General features: G+C 46.0%; 1 protein-coding gene across 3 annotated transcripts in view; it reads right to left on the bottom strand.

Moving 5' to 3' along the window:
- NEURL1B (neuralized E3 ubiquitin protein ligase 1B) overlaps window positions 1-25,305 on the bottom strand; it is a 215,681-nt gene that overhangs the window by 181,666 nt on the left and 8,710 nt on the right. Inside the window, exons 1-2 of one of the 3 annotated variants that reach the window (XM_084636220.1) lie at window positions 8,322-8,469; window positions 7,898-8,019 (exon numbers count right to left, since the gene is read on the bottom strand). The exons of 1 other annotated variant lie outside the window; for it this stretch is intronic. In XM_084636220.1, the coding sequence (XP_084492346.1) occupies window positions 7,898-7,958 (61 nt within the window). In that variant the 5' untranslated portion in view covers window positions 7,959-8,019; window positions 8,322-8,469. Of the gene's footprint in view, window positions 1-7,897; window positions 8,020-8,321; window positions 8,481-25,305 lie in introns of those variants that run through there. One more of the 3 variants, XM_084636222.1, reaches the window with a different exon arrangement.

The raw sequence follows: 25,305 nt of genomic DNA, 5'->3' as shown, positions 1-25,305 counted from the left end.
ATCCACCAGCTCTGCCCTGCTGATGCCCGGCTCCTCCTGATCTCTCCACCAAGAAGCTCTCAGATTGTGGTGGGCTGCTTTGCCCCCAAAGACCCAATTCCCTCTTGTGGTCCCTTCCAATAGCAACAGCATTCCAATAGCCTTTCCCTGTGAGAGAGAGAGAGACTGACACACACACACACCCCGCTTGCCATGTGTGCTCATTTGCCCATTCTGCTCCCCAGACACACTGCTCCAAAATGCTGGTGCCCTCTGTGTGAATCATCCCAATGCATACAGCCTCCAGGAAAACTACGCCATCCTTCAGTGCACTCTACGAGACACCCAGCCACTCCCTTCTCCAAGGCACCTCGTCCTCATGGGCATTCTCCACACTGCGAGACCCCCAGCCACCTCACTAGGTGTTACCACGTAATATAACCTCTACCCCTATAGAAAGGGGTGCAGATCATGGTGCTCTTCCCTCTGAGTCTGTACTCCCCGAGGGCCTCAGTATGGCGGTGGCAGGCCCTGTACTGCTGGAAAGGGTGAGGTCTTTCAGATCAAACATAAAATTCAGGTCCTATTTGCGTGCATTAAGGATTCTGTGGCACTTTCTGAAAAATCCAACTGAGCCATTTCGCTTCCCCAAGCTTCTCCCAGCATTTCCAGTGTTCATCTTAACTTCCTGTCTTAAACCATCATTTAGGATTGATTTGCCCTGTTGAAAGTTGCCACATCCCACCCCAGAAGAGACTTCATTTCAGTGGCGGACAAAGTGATCCTTGTAAGTTCTTCAGGACCCATCGGAACAAAGGTGGGTTACATTTCTCTATGGGTATGTCTATGCAGCGGCTGCGGGGAGGGGGGGGAAGGAAGGGGGCACGATTCCAAATTTGGGGAGACAGACACGGTAGCTCTGCTTGAGCTTGCATGTTAAAAATAGCAGCATAGCTAGGCAGCACAAGTGGCAGCTCAGGCTGGCTGCCCAAGTATGTATCCAGGGGGTAGGGCAGAGCTGTACTCAGGCGGCTAAGCCCATGCCATCATGGCTACCCTACTATTTTTAGGCACTAGGTCAAGCAGAGCTAGCATGTGTCTGTCTACCTGAGCTGGGCGTCACACACCCCAGCTGCTGTGTAAACACACCTTAGAGAGATTAGCATACTACTCTGCTAATGCCCCTCACAAGGGCTCCCTGCACATAACCCAGACAGTGCCACCCTCCCTCAGCCCTGCCCTTACCTCCTGCTACATGCACAGGATTTGCTAGAGCCCCCACACTGCAGCCAAGGAGGGCCCTGAACTTCAACTAACACTGGCCTTGTGTAATTCCGCACAGCCCAGTCCTTGGCCCAGGGCAGCCTCCTCCTCCACCTGCTCATTTCTCTGGCAGCAGCCGCAGAGCCCCTAAGAGGGTTTCAGGAGAACATGGCACAGAGCAGCTCTCAGCCCTGCAGACTCAAATGGGGGAGATGGGGATGTATATTGGAGAGAATGAAATGATCTCACATGCCTGCAGTGTGGCTAAATTAATGCCAGGTAAGACTATAACCCTGCGATGAAACAGAAGTGACCATCACTGTTATTGAACCAAAACAGGTCCTACAACCTGTTCAGCTGTGGCCGGGATTAATTTTTCCCAGACCTGAAGAAGAACTCCATGTAAGCTCGAAATCTTCTCTCTCTCACAACAGAAGTTGGTCCCACAAAAGACATTCCCTCTCCCACCTTGACAATTCTGGATTTTGGTTTGGACTGTGTTGTTAAGATGTGGTACAGCTGCTGAAGGCATGAGGCTTGGCAATGTTCGCACCCCCACGCCTGCTGTTCTCCGACTGGAGACTAGCAAAGAACAGAAATACAGAAGGTATCATACATCCTGCTCTGGGGCACATGCATTGTACATTAGGACTGACCAATGCTCCCTCTGCTGGCTGCTCTCAATCACTCTAGAGACAGGAGAGAATTACTTTATTTTACCTGCAATTGTTTCTAAAAATCAATAAAAGCTTTGAAGACCTGACCCGTTCTCACAATTGTTCATTGTACAGTGAAATCCAGATCAGATCAAGTGGAATTCCTTGCACACAACTCCACTGTGCTTTATCTGCCAGGGCAGCAGTTTGGTATCTGGGCTTCCTATCTGAGACACATAGCGCTAATGGACGTGAACGTACACATTGCTGATGGCCAGATCAGTACATTGTATCAACTGGGAGATGCCAGATCATGCACTGAAATGGAAAACGGAGATAAGAAGCCCAGAGTGTTAACATTTATGTATGCAAGTGCCCAGAATTCACGTGACATTTAAAACAATAAGAGCATGTGAAAGGCAACAGTTGGGCCACCTCCTCTGTGGCATTTCAATGCTTTCTACATATTCACTGGCTCCCTCCCCTGAATTCTCAGCCACAGCCATTGAAATGGAACCACAGCATCAACAATGGGCCTGGTTGCATGGGTACCATTTTATCTTCACATGCCCAACAGGTCAGGGGTGCTCCAATAAGAGATTTTACAACTGACCCCATCCATCACTCACGCATATGCTCTCTCAGCCCAGATGGCTTTTTATTTCAGATCAAGCCAAAACAATAATGAAAGAACGAATACAGAGTCAGAAAGCATGAGCACACACAATAGCGAGGTGCATCTCACTCTGTACAACTCTCCGTCCCCTCACAGCCCTTGCCCTTCGGCACATACATACACAGACTCCATTTAAAAGTACCAAACACTGAACAGAATCATATCTATACACACACAACACAGGCCCATTTCTACCAGACACATCCCTTGGATACCTGATGTCTCCAATGGCTCAGTAGTGACCGCCTATTGATAATTAAGGAGCAGTATTGGTGCAGTTTAGGTCCCATCCAATTCTCCTTTGCCAATAAAGGTGGCTGGGTTGGGGGCGGGTGGTCAGCAATAACAGACTTCATTAGAGACAGGGCCAAGGGCTGAGCACCCACAGATCCCACTGACTTCGCTGGCACTGTGGATGCTCAGCATGTCTGAAAGTCAGGCGCACAGAGGACACCATTCCCCATGAAACAGATCAGAGATGGTGTTACCATCTTCGCTCCATGACATGATATTTAACACACAAGGAGATCCACCAAAGAATGCATCCGATGAAGTGAGCTGTAGCTCACGAAAGCTTATGCTCAAATAAATTGGTTAGTCTCTAAGGTGCCACAAGTCCTCCTTTTCTTTTTGCGAATACAGACTAACACGACTGCTACTCTGAAACATAAACAGAACATTCCCCAGCCAGCCCCAGCAAAGAGTTAAATGCATCCAACTTGTAGATTAATTTGCAGGCAATAAGTGACACGAATAAAGCCCAAGGGACCCTAATCAAGCTGTTCAGCAGACGCCAACATAAAGGAGAGAGATGGGCAGGGCTGTCAGGATGGATTAGTGTTTGCCTGCTGGCAACATTTCTCCTGTCCTGAGTGAAAGAAACACACAAACACGCAGCCACACAGGACAAAGGGGAAATGATGAGTATGCTGCTAACCGGCAGGATGATATGGGAGTTCAGAGCCTCAGCCTGACAATTAATTGGAAGAGAATTTACCATCTTGGACTTCAAGTTCTCCTCCATTGTTTGCAATTCCTTCCGAGAAGCTGGAAAGGAGCATTCTTCTTCCTGTTCAATCTCATCCTTTTCCATTTGGTGAACTTTCCTGCCCCCACCACCCCTTTTACAGCATCATTTCCTGCTAAAGACATTTTTTTTGCTTTCGTCACTGACTGATGCTCAGACAACTAGGAGAATAGTGTTTATAAATGGATTTCTACACAAGAGTGATGAGGGGCTGCCCAAAAGTTTGTTTTTGGAGAACCCCACAACAAAGGGCAGATATTACTATCAGCTCCAGCACAGTGGTTAGAACCCATGTCTGAAGCAGAGATGTGTGTTTGAATGAGGCCATTCCCCTCACAGGAGAAAGTAGCTGGTTTCAGGCAGCAGAGATGGCATAGCCCTTGGGGCAGCTCATCAGCTGGTATATAAACTGTCATAGGTCTATTGATTACCATGGGGCTGTGACAATTTTCACCAGCCAAGGATCTGCACCTTGCATTTATGACTCCATAGAGCATTCCCAGGGAAATGAGCACAAGGTCGACAATTCATCATTACTGCTTGCTGGCTCATGGAGTGTGGATGATGAGCAGTAAGCAGATGCAAATACGTCTGAGAATGAGCAAAGGTGATTATAAAAAACATGCAGCAGGAATGATAATTCATTCAGGGTTCAATCAGATGGTGAGCCCAATCCTGCAACCCAATTGTCCTGCTGACTTCAACAGGAATATAGGACATTCAAGGCCAGATTTTTAAAGGCATTTAGGCACCTAAAGGTGCAGAAAGATGCCTACTGGGATTTTCAAAGCACTTAGGTGTCCAACTCCCACTGAAGTCAGGGACGGGAATTAGGTGCCTAGGTGCTTTTGAAAACCCCTCTCGACATCTATCTGAATTTTTTAGGCACCTAAATGCCTTTAAAAATCTGCTCCTTGCAGAATCAGGCCCCAAGATCATTTTTACTGACACACAACTTTCTGTTTCATAATATGGATTTAATGCAGGTATTACTGAGTAAGGTTCTGTAGTTTGTGTTATACAGGAGGTCAGGCTGGATGATCAAACTGATCTCTTCTAGCTTTTAAAAAAATTTAATCTATGAATATGCTTTTTTTCAAGAGGCTCTCAAAAAACTCTTTTCAAACTATTGATTATGCCTCTGAACATGCCAGTGAAGTCAGTATTATTATCCCCATTTTACAGATGGTATATGGGATAGTCTGTACACTTATGTTCACCCTTTTTACAAGACTGATAAATTATCACCTGGTTAAGCAGCCATTCTTTGTCAGGAAGAAGGGTGTAAGCAAGAAATTTACATCTTGGCAATGAAACAGCTGCAGATTCCCATGCAAACAGACTTTCTGTCTCTCCAACATCAGCTAAAGATGATTTTCAAAGACTGCTAGAACGCACGGTGAAAGAGACGTTCACTTTGAATTCACTTAGCTTGTTAAGTGAAGTATTAGATTGCGTTTTACTTTTATTTCTTTGTAACCAGTTCTGACCCTGAGACCTCATTACTTGTGATCACTTAAAATCTATCTTTTTATTTTTTTAACCTAAACCAGTGTGTGTTTGGATTGAAGTGTTTGGGAAACTTAACTGAGATCAGATTTGTGTATAACATTTTCTATTAATAAAATGATGGACTTTCTGTGAGATTGTATAGTCCAGGAGAGAGCTGGGCAGTACAAGACGCACATTTCTGGGGACAAGTCTGGTAGTGGGAATTTGCTGGTCACTCTAATATAATTCAGGAGTGGCTGGCTAGAGCACTCATAATACAGCTGGGAGTAATTTACATGCTAGAGGCTGTGTGTGAGCAGACCAGCAGTGGTTTCTCTCATAGCGAAGCAGTGTAAAAGGCACCCCAGGCTGGAAAACTGAGGAGACACAGTTGTTCAACAGTCCAGATTGTACTTTGGGAAATGTCACAATATAACTGAGGCACAGAGATGCTCAAGATCTCACAGTAAGTCAGCAATGCAGCTGTAAATAAAACTTCAAACCCATAATTTCAGTCCCCTGCCCGACCCACCAAGAATATTTGCCCCAGAGAAACCTGCCAAATTTTACACTGATCCCAGTGCATGTTGGGACAGGACTTTGCAAGTTTAGCGAGAGCTAGGTGGATACTTTCTCAGTGCAGGCTGATCAGCCACACTCATGCTCTTATAGTCACCTTCAATATTGAGCTACTGTGCCTTAATTTAAAGAGATCTCCATAACTGACTTCAATGGGAGCTGTACCAGGCCCAAAGCTGGGAAGGGGACAGCAGAGAACATCCAACAGGGAGTAAGAGATATCAGCCCCTGCTGACACCGAGTGAAGTGACCTCATTTATTATCAGCTTTCGATGTACAAAGTTCCCAGTTAAAAGGTTATTGTTATTTTAAAAAATAAAATAAAATAAAAAAACAAGCAACACAATAAAAAAAATTAAATTAAAAAGTCTCACTTCAAACTACAGAAAAAAAACCCACTCCTCCCCCCACGCACACACTCTTCCCCTTCTTTCTATCCCAAGGAAGCAGTTCTGCACAGGAAACTGGCTTCATGGTGGGGGCAGGATCCTGTTTTTCTGGAGTGTCCCCTTGTTGGCAGAAGTAACTGGCTCCACTGAAATACAGAATAACCTCCCTTATGTTTAAAATAAAGATCTGCATCTTACCAGGGTACTTTATAAGAACTGGGCAGCAGCCAAAATAAGAACAGCCATACTGGGTCAGACCAAGGTCCATCTAGCCCAGTATCCTGTCAGAAGACGTAATCATCAAGTGATCCATCCCCAGGTCAGCTGATTTTCTAAACAGCCAAGGAGTTCTTTCTCCAGCTCCCAACATGCAGCACACAAGTCCTGCTTCCATCAGATTAATGCAAACCACTGTTAAAAGGATTCAACTGCAACAGCCATGCTGATCTGTGCTGCTTGACTGTATGATCATCACCTAGACAGTTAGCACCTGTCAGAGGCTCAGATCCAACCCACTTTGAAGGGAGGAGAGCATCAGCTGTGATTCTCTGGGTCCAAATCTGTCCTCATGAGTTTTGGTTCCAAATCTGGAAGGGGCATGTTTCCCCATTTGAATGGGGCTGAAGTCTCCCGAGTTCTCAGGAACTCTCACAACAGAGAGATTTCTTGCAATTTGAGAGATTTCATTTCAGAGACAACCCTGAATCCTGATCATGAAGTCAGATCTTGAAAACTAGCCTATACCCTAATCCAGATGCCAACACACAACCCTTATCGGCTCATCTCATTTCTTTGTCAAAGTTACTGGTCGGATAGGGAATGGGGTAATGGATCTAAGCAGGCACTCCGTGGAATTCAGGGTGAGAGAGAACATAGTGCTGCGTCACACAAGGTGGTGCTGGATCTGAGCAGTTGCCCCAGGGCTTCTGGGGCTACTTTCCCATTGAGTCCATGTACCTGATAATTCAGCACATATTCAAAAACTAATACCCCGAAGAGATGTGCTTCACCATGGGGAGTTTTAGATCTTGTTGCAGCTGCTGTAACTTGTCACTCCATCCATACCACAAAGCTAATGTGACACACGTACATCCTATCTATTTTAGGGTTTTATGCTGCTGCTCTTCTCCATAGTATCTCAGCATCTTTCAGGTAAAAATCAATAGTAATAGTGACGTCTCTAGAGGACTTCACGAAGTCTCGGGCATTTCTCCCTTTTCTGATTTTCCTTAGTTTAATCTAGTGGGAAATGCTATAAGAATAGGGAAATTTGATCCTAGTGAAGGCAACAGACAGGACCATAAATTACAGTAGGCAATACATAGGAGGGAAATTAGGAGAGCCCCGGTGGATTTCAAAGAGCTGAAAGCATAACTAACAAGAATTTCTTTAATTATATAAGCAGCAGGAAGCCTACTAAAGTCTTTGTGGGTCTGCTGGATCACTAGAGGTCACAATGAACAATTAAGGAAGATAAGACCATTGCTGAAAAGCTAAATGATTTATCTGCATCAGCATCGGCTGCAGAGGATGTTGGGGAAATATTTACCCCAGCCCAGCTCATTTCTGGTAATAAAAATGAGGTGCTATCAAACACTGAGGCATCAGAAGAAGGGGTGATAGAGTAAATTTATCATTTAATAACAATGTCACCAGGCCCAGACAGGACATCTAAGAGTTCTGAAGGAGCTAAAGTATGAAGTAGCTGAGCTGCTGGTGAAAATATGTACTCTCTCAGTGCCAGAGCACTGGAGGGAGACAAATGTTGTGACTATATTTTAAAAATTCTCTAGGGGTGATCCAGAGAATTCCAGATCCACAAGCCATACGTCCATACCTGGTAAACTGGTTGAAGGGATTGTGATGTTATTGACATGAACTGTGACCGTATAGATCATTGTTGCATCCAGGGTCCTATGGTTCCATCAGGTCTTGTACAGAGGAGGTCCAGTGGGGCGTCTATGGAAAGGTTGTAGTTTGCTGGTTATGATTATGCCATCTGTATGTGTGTATCATTTTTGTATTTGGTTATGAATATTGTATCTCAATGTGTTTGATTCTAAGTAGCCTCAGTGAAGCGTTTGGTCAGCTTCTTGAGAATGGGCACTTCTTAGAATAGTCCTATCAAGAAGCACTTAACTGACAATGGACTTGAGAGATGCCAATCCACGTCTGAGCCTTTCCTGGGAATGTTCAAACTAACATATAAACAATGGCATCGACCTGCAAAAAGCTGAATCATTCATGGACATGTGACTTACCCAGGTGGCTACAAACTCCATCTTGTTGCTGTGATTTTGCACAGGAGAACAAAGGGGTTTCCGCCCACAAGAATATAAAAGGACCTGGAAACCCCTCCATTTTGTCTTCAGCTGGCTCAGGAGATGGCCTCTCCGCCCCAAAAAGATGCCTGAAAGAAACTGGAACAAAGGACAGTAACTACAGGGATGTGAGTGACTGTTGGACCCAGACTAGGAAAGAGTCCAGTCTGTGAAAGAAGCTTACTGGAACATCTCTGGGGGTGAGCTTTTATCTGCAATCAGTGTCTTAACGTATTAGGCTTAGACTTGCGTGTTCTGTTTCATTTTGCTTGGTAACTTACTTTGTTCAGTCTGTTATTACATGGAACCACTTAAATCCTACTTTTTATACTTAATAAAATCACTTTTTGCTCATTAATTAACCCAGAGTAAGTAAGTAATACGTGGGGGAGCAAACAGTTGTGCATCTCTCTCTATCAGGGTTACAGAGGGCAGACAATTTATGAGTTTACCCTGTATAAGCTTTATACAGAGTAATACGGATTTATTCAGGGTTTAGGCTCCCAGAAAGACTGATTACTGGGTGCTGGGAAAGTCCCTGTTAACTAAGAAGCCCCGAAGCTGAGTGGATCTCAGTTTCTGTGAACTGCAGAGAGGTGTGACCCAACCCCTGGGTCTGTGCTGAAGCTGACTGTAGTGTCTAACTCAGCAAGACAGGAGTAGAGGGAAGCCTCTTCTGGCAGCGGGGTTTGTTCTCAATAGTTTCCCAGCACATCTAGTGACAGTCTTAAGGGGGTTTTTGTGACCCAGCCCATCACAGTGATAATTAATAGAATAGTAAAAGGATTAGGATAGGAAAAGTTCTAACCAGCACAGAATCTGCAAAGGAAAATTGTATCCCACTAATCTATTAGAATTCTTTGATGTGTAAATAGAGCATGTTGATTAACTCTCCTACGTTCAGTTATTTATTCAGACTTTCAAACAGCCTTTCACAAGACACCCTCAGAGAAGGCTGCTAAGGTAACTAAATAGTCATGTGTTGAGAGGCAAAGTATTGTCATGGATTAAAAAAAAAGACTAGTTAAGAAAAAGGAAACAGGGATAAATGGAAAACTTTCATCATGGGCAAAGGTTGACAGTGGGGTGTCCTTCCAAGTTCCATACTAGGTCTTGTGTTGTTCAATATATTTATGAACAATTTGAAAAATGGGTTGAGCAATGAGGTGGTACAATTTGTAGACGATATTGTTATTACACAGAGAGGACTGTGAGGAACTTAAGAGGTATCTAACCAAGGTATGTGAACAGGAAACACGAGGTCAGATGAAGTTCACTGTGGATAAATACAAAGTAACACACACACAGAGAAAAATATTGACCTACTCATACATTTTACAAGATTCTAAATTAACAGCATCAAACCTGGAAAGGGATCTGGATGTCACTGTTGACAGCTCAATTCAGACCTCTCCGCAATATGCAGCTGTGGTCCAAAAAGCCAACAAGATATTAAAAATGCATAAGGAATGGGATGGAGAAAATGGAAACTATTATGCCACTATATACAATTAGTAATGTGGTCTCACCTGGAATACTGTTTGCAGTACTGGTCACCCCATCTCTACAAGGATATTACAGAATTAGAAGGGGTTCAGAGAATGTGTTGAGAATGACTCGGGGCATGGAGAAAAAATCTCATATGAAGAAAGATTGAAAAGATTTGGATTCTTCACCTTAAAAAGGAGATGAATCAGAAGGGACATGATAACTGTATTAAAAAACCCCAAAGAAACCAGGTTAAAAGAACATTTGGGTTGCAACATCAAGCACTTGAAAGTCAGGAAATGCCAGAGTTTAAATTGCCTGTACAACCTTAATTTGGCCCCTGGAGGCACTCATCCTGTGCTCTGAATGATGTAGAGGTCCGGCAGAAAAAAAATAACATGTGATCACATAAATAAAGACTATCATAACACATAGTTCAGCCCCTCTGTGTGTGAGGTTTCACAAGCAACATTAATTCTTACTTCCTAATTTTGAGTGCTTCACTCTACAATTTTAATTATGTTTTTTTAACATGGGGGTATTTTTCAACACAAAAAGAAAAGAAAGGGGTTTTTTTGGTCTGTTTTTTGTTTTAAACAGGAAAAAGTTAATTCTATCATATGCAATTATCACAGCCTTCCTCCCTCCCTCAATCATCTTTATCAGGGTTCGAATCCTAAACCTTCAACAGACTTCTACTGCTTGCACTACTGGAGTAACTACTTTAGCTGGTAGCAGGAGAAAGCTGTTATCCCAGAGGGGAGGATGAGCTGAAGAAGCCAGGTACTGGTAGTGGAGGTGGGAAGGAGGCAGAGTACTCTCTCCCCCCCAGTTTCAGGAATCAGGGATCTCTGACCCTTGTGATGTCCCCAGAGGATGGGGACAGGCCACTAGAGCCATGGGCTAGGTCTGGAAGGTGAGCAGGGAAACACAGCTGGCTCCCAAACCCCCACCCACTGTTGCAGCTGCTCTGGCAGCTCCAGGCCTTCCCTGTACAGCGTTTGTGGCGGCAACAGTGTGAGCCTAACCCTAAGCTAAAATGTTCATATTCAGTTATCTTGGCAGGCTACCAAAGTTTTCCTGAGCAATGTATGTGAGAGACAGGAAATAGCGATTTTCAACTATTTTTACCTCAGTAAAACCAGCTCCCCCTCTATAAAAACGCAGCAGAGAGAAAAGTCAATAGGGAGAACAGTTGCTTCCTATCTCATAGCACAAGACAGTCAATTAAATTGAAAGATGGCAAATTCAAAAGTGATACTACGAAATACTTTTTCAACAGAATGTATAATTGGATGGTGGAATTCCTGTGGCAATGAGGTCACTGAGACCAAGAATTTTTCAAGATTCAAAGAGAATGGATTAGACGTTTATATGGATAACAGGAATAGCATTAACTAGGATTACTGGGTAACAAAACTGTATCAAGGGATATAAAATATCATGATTCAGGATTTAAGACAACCCCTGGGTATTGGAGATTAGACAGAGATCTTCGGAGGAGGCGATGGCAGATTACCTCATGTGTGTCCACTACCAGGTTTCCTGCACCTTCCACTGAAGCATCTGGTGGTGCCACTGGATTAGATGGACCATGGCTCTGATCCAGTCTGGCAGTTCCTATGCTCCTAAGAAGAGCTCTAAGGGATTTGTGAAAAAGTTGGGGGTGGAGAGGAAGGAAAAGGTCACTCCGCGTCTCCACTGGCACCAGTTACAGCTCTGGCACCTTAACTGAATTCCCCCCCCCCCCCCCGCCCAATAAAGATTAGGAGTTATTTTATAGAACAAACAAAGGCCTGTTATTGTGCAGTGTCTGGAGCCTCAGCCTTATCAAAGTCGTCACAGGACAAGGAACGTTTGTTCATTTATCTGAAAAATGTCCTGGAAGCCATGGCAGTGGCCTGTGGGAGGTAACAGGGAGAGCCCCTTTATCTCAGGCAGATGCAGGATTTTAGCCTGTAGACTCTGCATAGAGATTGGGGAGGAGGGGGAGACAGTAACTGGTTATTTGAATATGTCTGCTGCTGCGAGCCTCCTCATGGGACCCAGGCAGAAGAGAGCCAACACCACCATGTCTAGCTGCATATTTTTAGGCCTGAGAACGTACTTTCCCTGAAGATGCAACCCAAGGGGATTTTTCCCCTCTGCCCCTCAGATCCTTGGCCAGCTCATAGCTCAGTCTGGGATTTTTCAGAGTTGATTTGATTTTCCCATGGCTGGATTCGATGACCATTAAGACACAGGCATGCAGCGACAAGTTGGCTCAGAGCCTGAGCAGCCCCCTCCCTCAGAGATGCTCCAACCTAAAAGGAATGCTATGGGGTCACTCAGAGAGAAGAGGTGGGGAGCGGGAGCTTTTGGAACCAGTTTCTCCCAGACTTTCTCAACCTTGATTCTATATTTACACACGCAGTAAAATCGTAATGGGGAGGAGAGACACAGAGTATTAGCAAAGGCAGCTAATCCATCTTTAACCGCTGTATCTATGCACAGGCCAGTGATTTACACAGAGTGACCAAATCTGGGCCATTTAAATTTTTTTACCATCATGAAAAGAAAAGGTTAGTCCCAGACATATCAAAATAATGACACATTTTATAAGACCACTACTCCTTGTCTCCTGAATTATATCCCTGCTTCCCCCATCTATTGCCTCTCCCCTCGATCCTCCCAACTTCCTGCCCTGTTTTCTCCTCCCCTGCCAAATGCACTCTGCACCTTCTCCATCTTACCAGCTCTCTGGCACTTTTGCAATTGAAAGATATCTGTAGCATGACAACAATAGAGGGGAGCAACAGGGTCCTGAAAAACTCTGCAGCGCAAAGAGCAGGATGGAGCAGAGAACTATTACCAGCCTCTTTTCCCAGGAGTGATTTCCACTCAACACGCACTATCTGCAAGCACACACCACTCAAAGTCCTTAAAGAGGCTCTCACACCCTAGCCCACCTGAGAAGTCTAGAGAAACCTATGCAAACTGGCATCTCTATCAGAGGAGCTGCTCCCAACCCCTCATTCCTTCCACAGATGCCACTGCCACTGGCTTTAGGGAATGCCGGCAGCCTTGGGCCCAGCCCTTGACTAGGGTCTAAGGGCCCTATTCTTCTCTCTCTTGTGCAGTGTTTACACCAGTTAGGGTTGCCAGGCATCCAGTTTTCGACCAGAATGCCCAGTCAAAAAGGGTCCTTGACAGCTCCAGTCAGCACTGCTGACCAGCCGCTAAAAGTCCGGTCGGTGGTGCTAAGGCTAGCTCCCTGCCTGCCCTGGCTCTGTGCAGCTCTTGGAAGCAGCCAGCATGTCTGGCTCCCAAGTGGAAGGGTTGGGGGCTCCACGCGCTGCCTCTGCCCCAAGCGTGGACTCCGCAGCTCCCGCTGGCCAGGAACCGCAGACAATGGTTCCAGTGTCTGCAGGCGTAGGCAGTGCGCAGAGCCCCCGGGCCTCTCCACCTAGGAGCTGAACATCTGGGAGCTACCTGAGATAAGCGCTGCCTGAAGCCCACACCCCAACCCCAGGTCAGAACCCCCTCCTGGAGCCCACACCCCAACTCCCTGCCCCAGCCCAGTGAAAGGGAGTGAAGGTGGGGAGAGCAAGCGGAGGGTGGGGCCTTGGGAGAGGGGCGGGGCAGGGGTGTTCAGTTTTGTGGGGTTAGAAAGTTGGCAAGCCTAACACCAGTATGAATGTCAATTTCAGTGGAATAATTCCCTAGGTATACCAATGAAGTGTAAGAAGAATCAAGCCCTATATACGGCACCTTAAAAGCACCATTTTGCTGTTCTATCTGTAACATCTAGGTTTTTTCATAGAAGATGATGATCTACATGCTACGCAGAAACAGTCAGTGTCTGAATTAAAGGTCCATTTCATCTGGATCTGGTCCAGGGTGACCAGACAGCAAATGTGAAAAATCAGGACAGAGGTTGGGGGGGGCGCGGGGTATAATAGGAGCCTATATAAGAAAAAGACCCAAAAATCAGGACTGTCCCTACAAAATCAGGACATCTAGTCACCCTAGGTGGGGTACATCCGACATGCCACCAAAAGAGAGATAAGTGAATCCAGAGAATTGACAAGGCCAGTAGCATCTGCAACACAACAAAAATCATTCCCAGGAGGCTGAACAACAGGAAATGCCAGGGCAGGAAATGCTTTGGTTGTTGTTCTTGTCTTACAAATAAAACTTCTATGAAACGCTATTGGTCTACTAAACACTACCAAGATGTGGATAAAGGGGCAGCTTGCAGATTCCAGGCAATCAGCTCCACCAATTGACATTACTCAGTTCATTTTCCCTTAGAACAGGGGTGGGCAAACTACAGCCCGGGGGCCACATCTGGTCCTTCAGACATTTTAATCCTGCCCTTGAGCTCCCGCTGGGGAGTGGGGTCTGGTGCTTGCCCCACTCCGGTGCTCCAGCCAGGGGGTGGGGTCGGGGGCTTGTCCTGCTCTGCACGTACCATGGCTCTGTAAGGCTCCCAGAAACAGCAGCATGTCCCCCATCTGGCTCCTACACGTAGGTGCAGCCAGGGGGTTCCGCACACTGCCCCTACCCCAAATGCCACCCCCGCAGCTCCCATTGGCTGGGAACTAAGGCCAATGGGAGCTTCAGGGACAGCTCCTGCGGAAGAGGCAGCATGCAGAGCCACCTGGTCACACTTCCGCATAGGAGCCGCAGAGGAGACGTGCCGCTGCTTCCGGGAGCTGCTTGAGCTAAGTGCCGCCTGGAGCCTGCACCTCTGACCCCTTCCCGTGCCCCAACCTCAGCCCTGATCCCCTTCCCACCCTCCGAACCCCGGTCCCAGCCCAGAGCACCCTCCTGCATCCCCAACCCCTCATACCCAGCCCCACCCCAGAGCCAGCACCCCCAGTCGGAGCCCTCACACACACACACACCCCAGACTGAACTCCTCATTTCTGGCCCTACCCCAGAGCCCACTCCCACCCCCGAGTCGGAGCCCTCACCCCACCCACACACCCCAATTTCATAAGCATTCATGGTCCGCCATACAATTTCCATATCCAGACGTGGCCCTTGAGCCAAAAAGTTTGCCCACCCCTGCCTTAGAAAGAGGCAGATATAATATCTCCATCTGAAGACCTGAGGTAGGAAATATTTTTGAAACTGCAGCCTCCTTTGGCTTTTGGCTCCACTTTGCAAGGTATTATGGAAGAGGCTGGGGGGTTGGAAGGAGGGAGAGGTGCATAGCAGTAGATTACTACCTACTAGTCCTCTATCCCACCCTAAATCAAAGGGAGAATGGACACAATAGGGCAGGTCTCATCTCTCACTTCCATGATCCTGTATTACTTTGTGTTTGTAATAAATATCTGAGCTTTTGCTACCTGAGACCCCCATTATCTCCCTAGGAGCTGCTACATTCAGATTGATCAGTTCTCTCAAGAGCCACCCCTGAATTTTAGTGTTGAGAGTTGGAAGATAGGTGTTCTCGGCAGAGGGCTTGGCAGTTTACAACTGCACATGCATGACTCGCACAGGAGAAGAGAAAAACATGCGGATTGTTTGGAATCAAATTCACATGCCCACAGGGTGCAGACAAACAGACAGACAGGCTTAGCAAGAGTCATGTCCAATTCTTAGACATGACAAAATTCCCCTAGACAAATCCCTGCATAAGAGATGCAGTGTGGCCAACTCATGATTTTGTCATGAGTCTCATGATACTTATTGTTTTCCTTAAAGCCCCAGATCTTGGAGTCAAGTGGATGTGTGATGATTTCAGTCTTTGTTCTTAAAGAAAAAGTAAGTTCCTAGCCTTCGTGGCTATGAAGAAAGCTTCATAATGTGACCCCAGTGCACCTAAAGCTCAAAAAGCAGAAGGCAAATAAAAAGAACACTAAATCTATTATTTTTACAAAATCTCAATCTCATGATTTTTGGTGAGCCTGTCTCATGATTTTTGAACATTTGGGATTGGCAATATTGGTGACGCTCAAAGGGCCCAAATCCACCAGGTCCCCAGCTGACTTCAAATACAGCTTTCAATATATCTGATACTTTTAAATCTCCAAACATCAGAGGTTTCAGGAGAGACCTGGGTCAGGACTCCTGTATTCTGTTCCAAGTTTTGGGCAGGACCAATGCTACCGATCAGAGAATGACACAGAGCTGGACCTTACCCTGTCACAGATTCCATGTTCTACCTTGGGTAAGGCACTTCAGCCCCTCTCCCTCCCCCCCACACCCCTGCTACAGTGCCCCCATTGTAGAATGGAGGTAATATAAACCCACCTTTGTAAAGTGCTTTGAGATATCTCTCTCTCTATTTTTTATATATATATATATATATATAAAAATAAAAAATTATGAAGACTTCACACCAACCTCATGCTAGTACATCCTACTTTAGGAACACCTAGACAGAGCAGCCTTTAATACAACAATGGATACTTTGGGTTGTACAGCAAGGACAGAGTTACACAGCAGTAAGAACATCAGCAGAGATCCCATGCACGGAGTCTAGTTCCCAGGGGTGTAGCGAGGGTGCATTGCTCCACAGTGCAGAAGGATCAAAGTCAAGATTTGCCACGCTGCTGAAGGCTGCGCAAGCCACTGAGGAGCTCCCTGCAGCCATACAGTATCAACTGCTTCTGATCAGAGGAGATATGCCAGCATGGGCAGGAGATGCATCACGTGCCATCATCTACTTCATCAAGGGCAGGAGGAAGACACAAACATAAGGTGCGGATTGGTTATTTGTGTAGAAGTGTGTAGTGAATGTTATGAAGATAAAACCACTCAGCCCCAACACTTGTATGTTAGACACATGAAGCCCTCCCTCCGCCCCGCCGAAACACATACACACACTTCCTTAGCAAATTTTTTGGAGGTGTGAGGGCAGTTGTGGGGAGATGCTGAAAATTCCTTTACTATAAAGCTGAAAATGAGATAGGAGGGGAATATTGCATTGTATTGTCACAGACCTGGACACTCCCCAGACTGCTGTATTTGGATCCCAAGCCAAGCCAACTCTGGATCCTGCACTCTAAGCCTTTTGAGTGAGCAGCATCCAGGGTCTGACTCTGGCCTCTAAGGGTGCACAATTCCTAGCTGATGATCCTTCATAGAAATGGGCCCCCAGGGGACTAGGTCACCTAGTCCCCAAGACCAGCACTGAATACAATACCCCCACCCTCCAAATCTCTCAATAGCTTAAGCACATCCCTTCACAGACCTCCACCCTCATGCATGCTCTCTCTAATTTACTCTTTGGTCCTTCAGGGACATGCAACAGTTAAAAGCAAGGCACTCTGAGGCTTTGCAAAGTAACAACTTAAACACACACACATAATTCCTAGAGACTTAAAGATCTATGCAAAACCAACAAAACCTGCATGCAAAAATCTCTCCCTCTGGTGTCCTCACTGATCCAAGAAGCCTTTGGGTTTTGGTCAGTCCTTTCAGGGTCCCAGGACACTCCTCTTCTCCTGCACAGCCTTCAGATTGTTGTGGGGTAGACAGAGACAATCTCTTTCTCGCTTGTTCAAGTCCAGCAATCCAGTAGTTCCCCCTTACCTCAGAGAGTATGTGTCTTTTTAACAGCTGCTTCTAACACCTCTCTCTGACTTTTCCTTTTCTGCTGGTGCTGAATTTCCACTGCTCCAACCACCCTCCCTGAAGACAACAAAGAATAACCAGTTCCTTCAGCTTGGCCAATTTCCTTAGCATATCCATGGTATTGCCAGGGCAAAAGACCTTCCACATTAACAACTACTTTGATTGTTCTCTAGCTTCTTCCAAACCAGGAATGTAATGTGTATGACTAGGGCTAGTCAGGAATTTTTCCATAACACTTGGTTGGAAAATGCCAGTTTGTCAAAACTGGACCTTTTCACAGAAAGCTATCACTTTCTATTAAAATGTTGTGGGGAAGATTTTTTAAGGTCCAGGATAGTTGGTTTTGGTTTTTGTTTTTTTGGGGGGGGTGGGGAGGGGAGAGAGAGACACGGACGGACGCTTAGGATTTCACCTGAGGTGTGACAGACAAGGTTCAAGTCCCTGTTTCACCTCTGGCAGATGTCTCCTACATCCCAGGGGAGAAACCTGGCCACCAGGCTACTGGCTGGAGTGAGAGGGTCTCTATCTCCCCTCTTTTTCACAAATTTTTCGAAAGGGCTTGTTTTCGTTCCACACTGAATGAAAACAAGTGACAAAATCTCAAATTTTCACAGAACAGAATTCTTGTTTTCTAGCCAGTCCTATGTGTGACATAATCCCTGTCAGCACATGGCTGATTTTAATGCACACTGAGAGTTCAAGTTATACACAGAATTCATAAAATCTGTCAGAACTCATACGCTGTACTTAGACCTATTCCCTAAACTGTCACATGTGTCTTTGCTATATTTTGGCCTGTTTGATTGAGATAGATTAGCTAGAGATACACTGTGAGGAATAAAAGCATTCTATAAACGCAATCTCAAAGCACTTTACATAGCTAGTTAAGCATAAGGGACCATTGTGATCATCTAGTCTGACCTCCTGTATAATAGGCCATTTAACTTCCCCCAAATAATTCCCAGAGCATGTGCCTTTTAGAAAAGCATCCAATCTTGATTTTAAAATTGTCTGTGATGGAACACTCTCCCCAACCCCTGGTAAATTGTTCCAATGGCTAGTTACTCTCGCCATTAAAAATGTACATCTTATTTCTAGTCTGAATTTGTCTAGCTTCAACTTCCAGACATTGGATCATGTTATACCTTTCTCTTCTAGACTGAAGAGCCTACTATGAAATTTTTGTTTCCCCATGTGAGTACTTGTAGACTAATCAAGTCACCTTTAATCTTTTCTTTGTTAAGTTAAATAGATTGAGGTTCTTGTGTCTGTCACTATAAGGCAAGTTTTCTAATCCTTTAATCATTCTCATGGTTCTTCTCTGAACCCTCTACAATTTATCAACATCCTTCTTGAATTGTGGGCACCTGAACTGGACACAATATTCCAGCAGCGGTTGCATCAATGCCAAATACAAAGACAAAATAACCTCTCTAGTTGTACTCAAGACTCCCACGTGCATACATCCCAGAACCGCATTAGCTCTTTTGGCTACAGTATCATCATGGGAGCTCATGTTCAGCTGATCATCCACCATGACCCCCAAATCTTTTTCAGAGTCACTGCTTCCCAGGACAGAGTCCCCCATTGAATGAATAGCCAAGTTTTATGAATGGGGAAAACTGAGGCACCGAGGCCATAAGGGACTTACCCAAGTTCACACAGCAGGTCAGTGGCAGAGTCAAGAACAGAACCTAGGTCTCCCAACTTTCAGATTCACATACAGTGCCCTGGAACCAGCTGTCTAGGCATAACTGCATATTACATTCCCCTATTGTCTAATTATAGTAATCCTACTTACGTTATAGAAATACATGTTTTACACAAACCCAAACTCCCATCTGACCTTTGCATGGGTCCTAAATTTGTACTTTTAAGTGCACATTACACTTCATTAGCTTCTCGTATGTGTTTTCACATGGCATAACAGCAGCAGAGCCTCTGAGCCAAGCCCTGGAAAAGACGGCAACTTTAAATAGCCTCTTTGTCTTGCTTTTCCTTGCTGAACTGTTGTACATATTTAGCATCAAGTTTCAATTTGATCAGAGACCCAGAAATAGAGACAATGGGGGGGATGAATTTCAGTATCGCTTCACTGTAAAGCACCCTCCGCCTTCCCCCACCACCCTACACGCTTTTAAGAGTTTGAAAATATCTCTTGTTTAGAAATATTTGGGGACCAGCTGGCTCAGAGTCAGTAACTGGAGACACCCTTTCACTCTTAAATGACCACTTCAAACCCAGACCACGTCAACAGCGAGTGGAATTTGTCGTCTTCTGGCCTACATAAAATGGTTAACTGGGTGACTAGGAATTGGACTAGGCCCCCAAGTCCACATCCAAAAAGCCACCACACTAAGCCCCCGTGCTGGCAGCATCAAACCAAGCTGCTCTCACACCCACAGAGATGGCCTCTCCAGGGATGAGACACACTGGTAATGGGGAGGCCTCTGGGGGGAAAGCTGGAACTGGCGATGGTAGGAAATGTTAGCATATTATGAGTTTTGTCTCACAAGCCCAATGCCCAGCTGTCAGCAGAGCCATTACAAAGTGTGTCAGCTCACCGGGTGGACAGTGTTTGTTCCAAGAGTACCCCGAGGCTCACTGTCAGGGAATGACAAAGTAATGGTAGTGACCACGCAGCTGTGAGTAACTCTTTAGCATGGGATATTCCAAAGCACATGCAGCAGGTTCCATATGGAAACAATGCAGATGGAGCATCTAGGGGTTCAGAAAACTTAGTCCATACACACTTCAAATAGATGTGGGACAGCAGGTTTTTGAAAGGATACAAAATGTAGGCAAAAAGAAAAGGAGGACTTGTGACACCTTAGAGACTAACAAATTTATTTGAGCAATGTCATTAAATGCATGCAGTATTCCCCTCCACCCAATATTCTTCAAACATGCTGCTCAATCATCTCTAAAAATGTGCCCAGTGTTACCATTTAAAATATAGTCCCCCAATATTTTAAGTAGAATGGAAGTTTATAGACTGATCTATTGTACTTCCATGCATAAAGAAGCCTTGGAAGAAACAAATAGTATATGCACACACATATACACCATAAAATGAGTGATTGGACTCAAAGCATGGTTGGGTTCTTCATGCTTAACATGAATAGAGCTGATCTATTTTTAGCTCTATTGACATTGTCCCCTGGAGCCTAATGTGGGCAGGTTAGCTCCAAACTGAGCTGGTGTTAATCCACACAAGACCAACAAAGCATGACACGCACTGTGTGGGGGAACTGATTGTTGTACAGAATGTTTTGGCATCAGGGTTGACTGGCTTGGAACAAGACGTATGGCATTAAGGACACAACGTGGGCGAATAACCCCACTCAACATCTCTGGCTGAATGTATCAGGAGTTGCAGGTTACCAGCCAAAATTGTTTTTAAATACCATGAAATATCCAGTTATTATTGCACCAGCCACCATCTGGACAGATCAGCTAGGTAAGGACAGGACAGAATTTGAGCCCGTTGTCCCCTCTCTCTGGGCAGCAAAGACATTCAAAGTAATAAGGCAATAAAAATCAGCCTAACAGCCAAGCTTCCGCTTCACAGACAGAATCCGATTCTCAACGCAAAACCCAGCCAGCTGTTTTGCTGGGGTTCGGTGCCACCGAGCCCCAGAATCCACTTCCACCTTTGATTTGGGCTGCACAGGACAGAGTCAAGTGGAACATTCGCCTTTTCGTAGCGTGATCCTCCTGTTTCCACAGCACCAGGGCCCTGAAGGAGACTCTAAAATCACTGCTAGTTCATTCATGGATTTATTCTTCCAAGCACTGGCTAGAGGGGAGGGAGTGATTCTGCCTGGAAGGAAACATTTGATGGAATTCCAACTCTGCAAACTAGAGCTGGGCCCAAGGCAACCCTGCCAGCCATGTGATTCCAGAAACATTAGAGGGGCTTCATCTCTAACTTCCCACCGTGCTAGGCTCCTCGGCATTCTCCCAACACACTTCCATGGCAGGACAGTCCAACACATCCTCATCCGCACAGCTAGATGAGCTCCAAGCAGCTGTCAGTCTTGGTTGGGCAGGGGTTAGCCAGGCTCTCAGGAGTAAGATTGTGCCACCCATCCAATAACAAGGTAGAGGAATGTGTCACCCTCTTGCTCATAGTTGTTTTAAGTGACAACCACACCATGAGAGGCCCCAACACAAGGCTTGGAGCCACAGGGCAATAAGCACCCCCAGGCTGGGTGGTCAGTGGGTTACAGTGACAGGAAGGTGGCTCAGGTCTGAGACCTGCCCCTGTGCGCATAGCAGGCCAACCATTCCTGGGGGCAGGACGAGAGATGGCTTTTGAGGAATTTGGCGGTGACTCTCATTGCAATAAGAAAAACAAAGCTCAACACTGGTTAGAACCCATGGCCTTATAGGACTCCACAGTGGTTAGACACTTTGACAATGGGGACAGGACTCAGTTAACAGAGACCCCCAGCCACCAGTGCTTTCAGAGCAGCAGGATCTGAATTGTGTGTGGCAGCATTCCCAGCGACCACAGCATGCAGCAACGGCACCCAAAATTACCACTGGCAGGTTTCCTATCCACTGCCAAAGTGACTTTAGGTTCCAATACCTACTCCTATTTCCCCCCTCACTTTCTTCCCAGAAAGAGCTAGTAGGGCACTGAGAAAAGGAGTACTTGTGGCACCTTAGAGACTAACAAATTTATTTGAGCATGAGCTTTCGTGAGCTACAGCTCACTTCATCGGATGCATTCAGTGGAAAAAAGGCAGCAACAGTTTACACAGGCCTCTCAGTACAGGATTGCCCCTCCCTCCATCCATCAGGTGTCCCCCCTGGCTGCAGGCTTGATGCCTTCCCAAGTCTGGCTCCATTGCTCATTTCCTGTCCTATAAAGGGAGACAGCACCAGCAACAGCAAATATTCCAAAGTCCCCAGTGATTTTACCAGCCAGAATTTTCAGCGGCCTAGTAAGTACGGTAACTTGATTTAAATGACCCAACAACCAGCATTACATTCCGGCTCAAGCTGAGCCCTTGCAGAAGCAGTAATGTGAGTGAATGGAAGGTTAATATATTACTCAAGGGGGGGGAATGGGGAAAATAAGAATCATACAGAAATATCTTTTGTCCCACGCCTTTGCTACCCAGAATAAACGGGGCTGGGCCAAGACATTGTTCCCAGAGCATGTAGACACAGTGGGAGCTAAGCACACCACACTGTCTACAAAGGATAGAAAGAAGAGGCTGCTGTTATGATGCTTTCCGTGACTTTTCTGCAGGCTAGCTTGGAAAAGCACAGTGTCCCAAACTGTTCAGAAAAGCAAACACCCAGTGGAATTCAGTTTGAGACAATTCAAAGTTACACAGCTTTCACGGCTGGACCTAAGATCTAACAGACATGTACTTGCCAGTCTGCTCATGTTCCAATCCAGAGGCTCAAGATGAAACTGCAGGAAGCAGGCCAGTCAGTGTCAGAGCAGAGTCAGCATGCAGGTCGCCTTCTGCAGTACCTTTGTGGCCCCATAGCTCAGCCCAGTGTCTTTGGAGTTGGTATTCTTAGGGCTGCAAGATCACTTCAGCATCATTTAGCAAACACTGTGGAGTGCCTTTTAAATAATTTTTTACACCTACTGAGCGGCCGTCTGGTCTAGTGGAACATGCATGGGACTAAGAGCCAGGAACTCCTCAAGAGCTAGCCCTGCCTCTGCCCCGACTTGCTGTGTAACTAAATTACTTGCGTCTGAATTTTCAGTAGCTTGGACATTCACAAATAGCCACCGGGTCCAAGCGAGAGCTGGGCACAAAGCCGGGCACCTGGCTAATCCAAAGTTGCTCAGCACCCAATGACAGGGTAGGGGACTGGCTTCCAAACAGGGGCTGATCTGGGTGCTCAGAAACTAGTCACATCAGAGGCAGGACAAGCCAGGAAATGCTGTTTAAGAAGGTGATAACTCTGCAGCTCTTCACTGACAGCATGTGTACCCCAACGACAGGTACACACAACATAAGGACCCCACACACACTGGGAAAAGAGGATTTATTAGGGGTTTGTAGGGTTAGTAAAGGGAAGGAGGGAAGAGACAAAATTGGGGTAGGGAACTGGGGAAGAATGGGGGGGGAGAGACATCAGGGTTTGCGGAGAAGATCACCTAGGGGTTGGAGGACAGCGTCAGAAAGAGGCTGCACAGTTCAGTCAAAATGCAACAGTGAGCTACACAAAGAGGGCTACAGAAGCCATAGGTTCTCAGAAAGGAGAAATTGATTTAAAGGATGTGTGTGAAACAGAAGCAGCCTCACTCCTCCTGCCCAGAGCTCATAAGGGATTCAATAGAGGAACATGCCTCAAACACCCGGACAAGCCATTGTCAGATGGATCCATCTAGAAGAGCAGTTCTCCAACTTAATTGTACCGCAACCCCCTTCTGACAAAAAAATTACTACACGACCCCAGGAGTGGGAACCAAAGCCTGAGCTTGCCGCCCTGGGTTGGGGGGTGGGGGGGGAAGCCAAATCCCAAGGGCTTCAGCCTCATGCAGGGAGCATGTAACCTGAGCCCTGCTGTGCAGGGCTGAAGCCTTTGGGGCTTCGGTCAGCCTCAGGCAGTGTGGCTCAGGCTTCAGCTTTGGCTCCAGCCCCCAGCAAATCTAACGCCTGCCCTGTTGACCCCATTAAAACGGGGTCATGACTCACAATTTGAGAACCCCTGATTTAGAAGAACTGTACACAAGCACTAAGAAGAGAAGAGACAATGGGATGGGTTAGGAAGGTTTAGATGATACATGCCTTACATTTCAGAGGACTTCACAATAGTGTGACTGGGATAAGAATGCAAATTCTGTTTTCCATAGATTTGCAGCAAACATCATGCAGGTCAAATTAGAAGCTGAATTATTTCTCAGCCCCTCCCCCTGTACTCTAGCCCTGGGTTCCCCACATAGCCCTGCCAATGAACCTCAATCCTGACCTGGAACACCACTGGGACATGCACCTCTGAAGAGAAGTCATAGATCAAGCCCAACTGTGGGGTAATTCTTACACTGACACAGAGGGTCAAATCCAGCTCCTCTTATTCACGCAGCACTCCCACTGCATAAGACGAACAGAATCTGACTCAGAATATGAAGTAATTCAGAAATGTCCTGACACAAAAGTGTTCTTGACATTCAGCAGGATTTTTGTCCACTGCTCCTCAGAAAGCAGGTGAGATGCTGGATTAGTTCAGTTGCTTTGAAGGAAAGATTTGGAACTAAAAGGATAAACCCCTCAATGTTACACAGAAGGTCAGAGATCTCACTGACCCTGTACTCTCCCTCAGAGGACTTTTCCTGTCAAAGTGGAGATTAACCCTTCAAGATTTGGAGACCTCCTGCAAGTTCCACTCAGGAAGTTAAAGCAGACATTGGGACTCCCATCAGAGTCAGGTGGCACCACAGACAACAGACAAGCACCCAGCTCTCACTCTGAACGTCTGCATTCAGCCACAGAAGTGAGTTTGTCCCGTCAGTCAGCATCCTGCACCAGAACTTCACTCCTACTCCCAATGGCACAAGTCAGCACCTCAGCAGCAGACAGGCTAAGAAGGAGCAATAAAACATCAGCCTGAGCTGTCCAGAAACAGGTAATCAAATGGTTGGTTTGTATTAGTTGCACAGCTAAACAGTCTTGGGCCATCAACTTTTGAAGCCTAACCCCTGATCCCCAAAGAGAAAAACTTCCCTCTCACCTTCACTATATCCAGCCCACCCACACACACAGTGAATGGACAAGGGATGAGAATCCAGCTTTACTGCTAGACCATGATCCATCCTCAGTGGCTACTTTTTACTATATCCCACTCAGATACAAGGCACAATTTGATATTAGAGGATTTTCTTCTTGGT

Source organism: Lepidochelys olivacea (assembly GCF_965140295.1).
Source record: "Lepidochelys olivacea isolate rLepOli2 genome assembly, chromosome: 8".
NCBI classification, from domain to species: Eukaryota; Metazoa; Chordata; order Testudines; family Cheloniidae; genus Lepidochelys; species Lepidochelys olivacea.
Note: the sequence above shows the minus strand (reverse complement) of the source record. Positions and strands in the feature narration are given on the sequence as shown.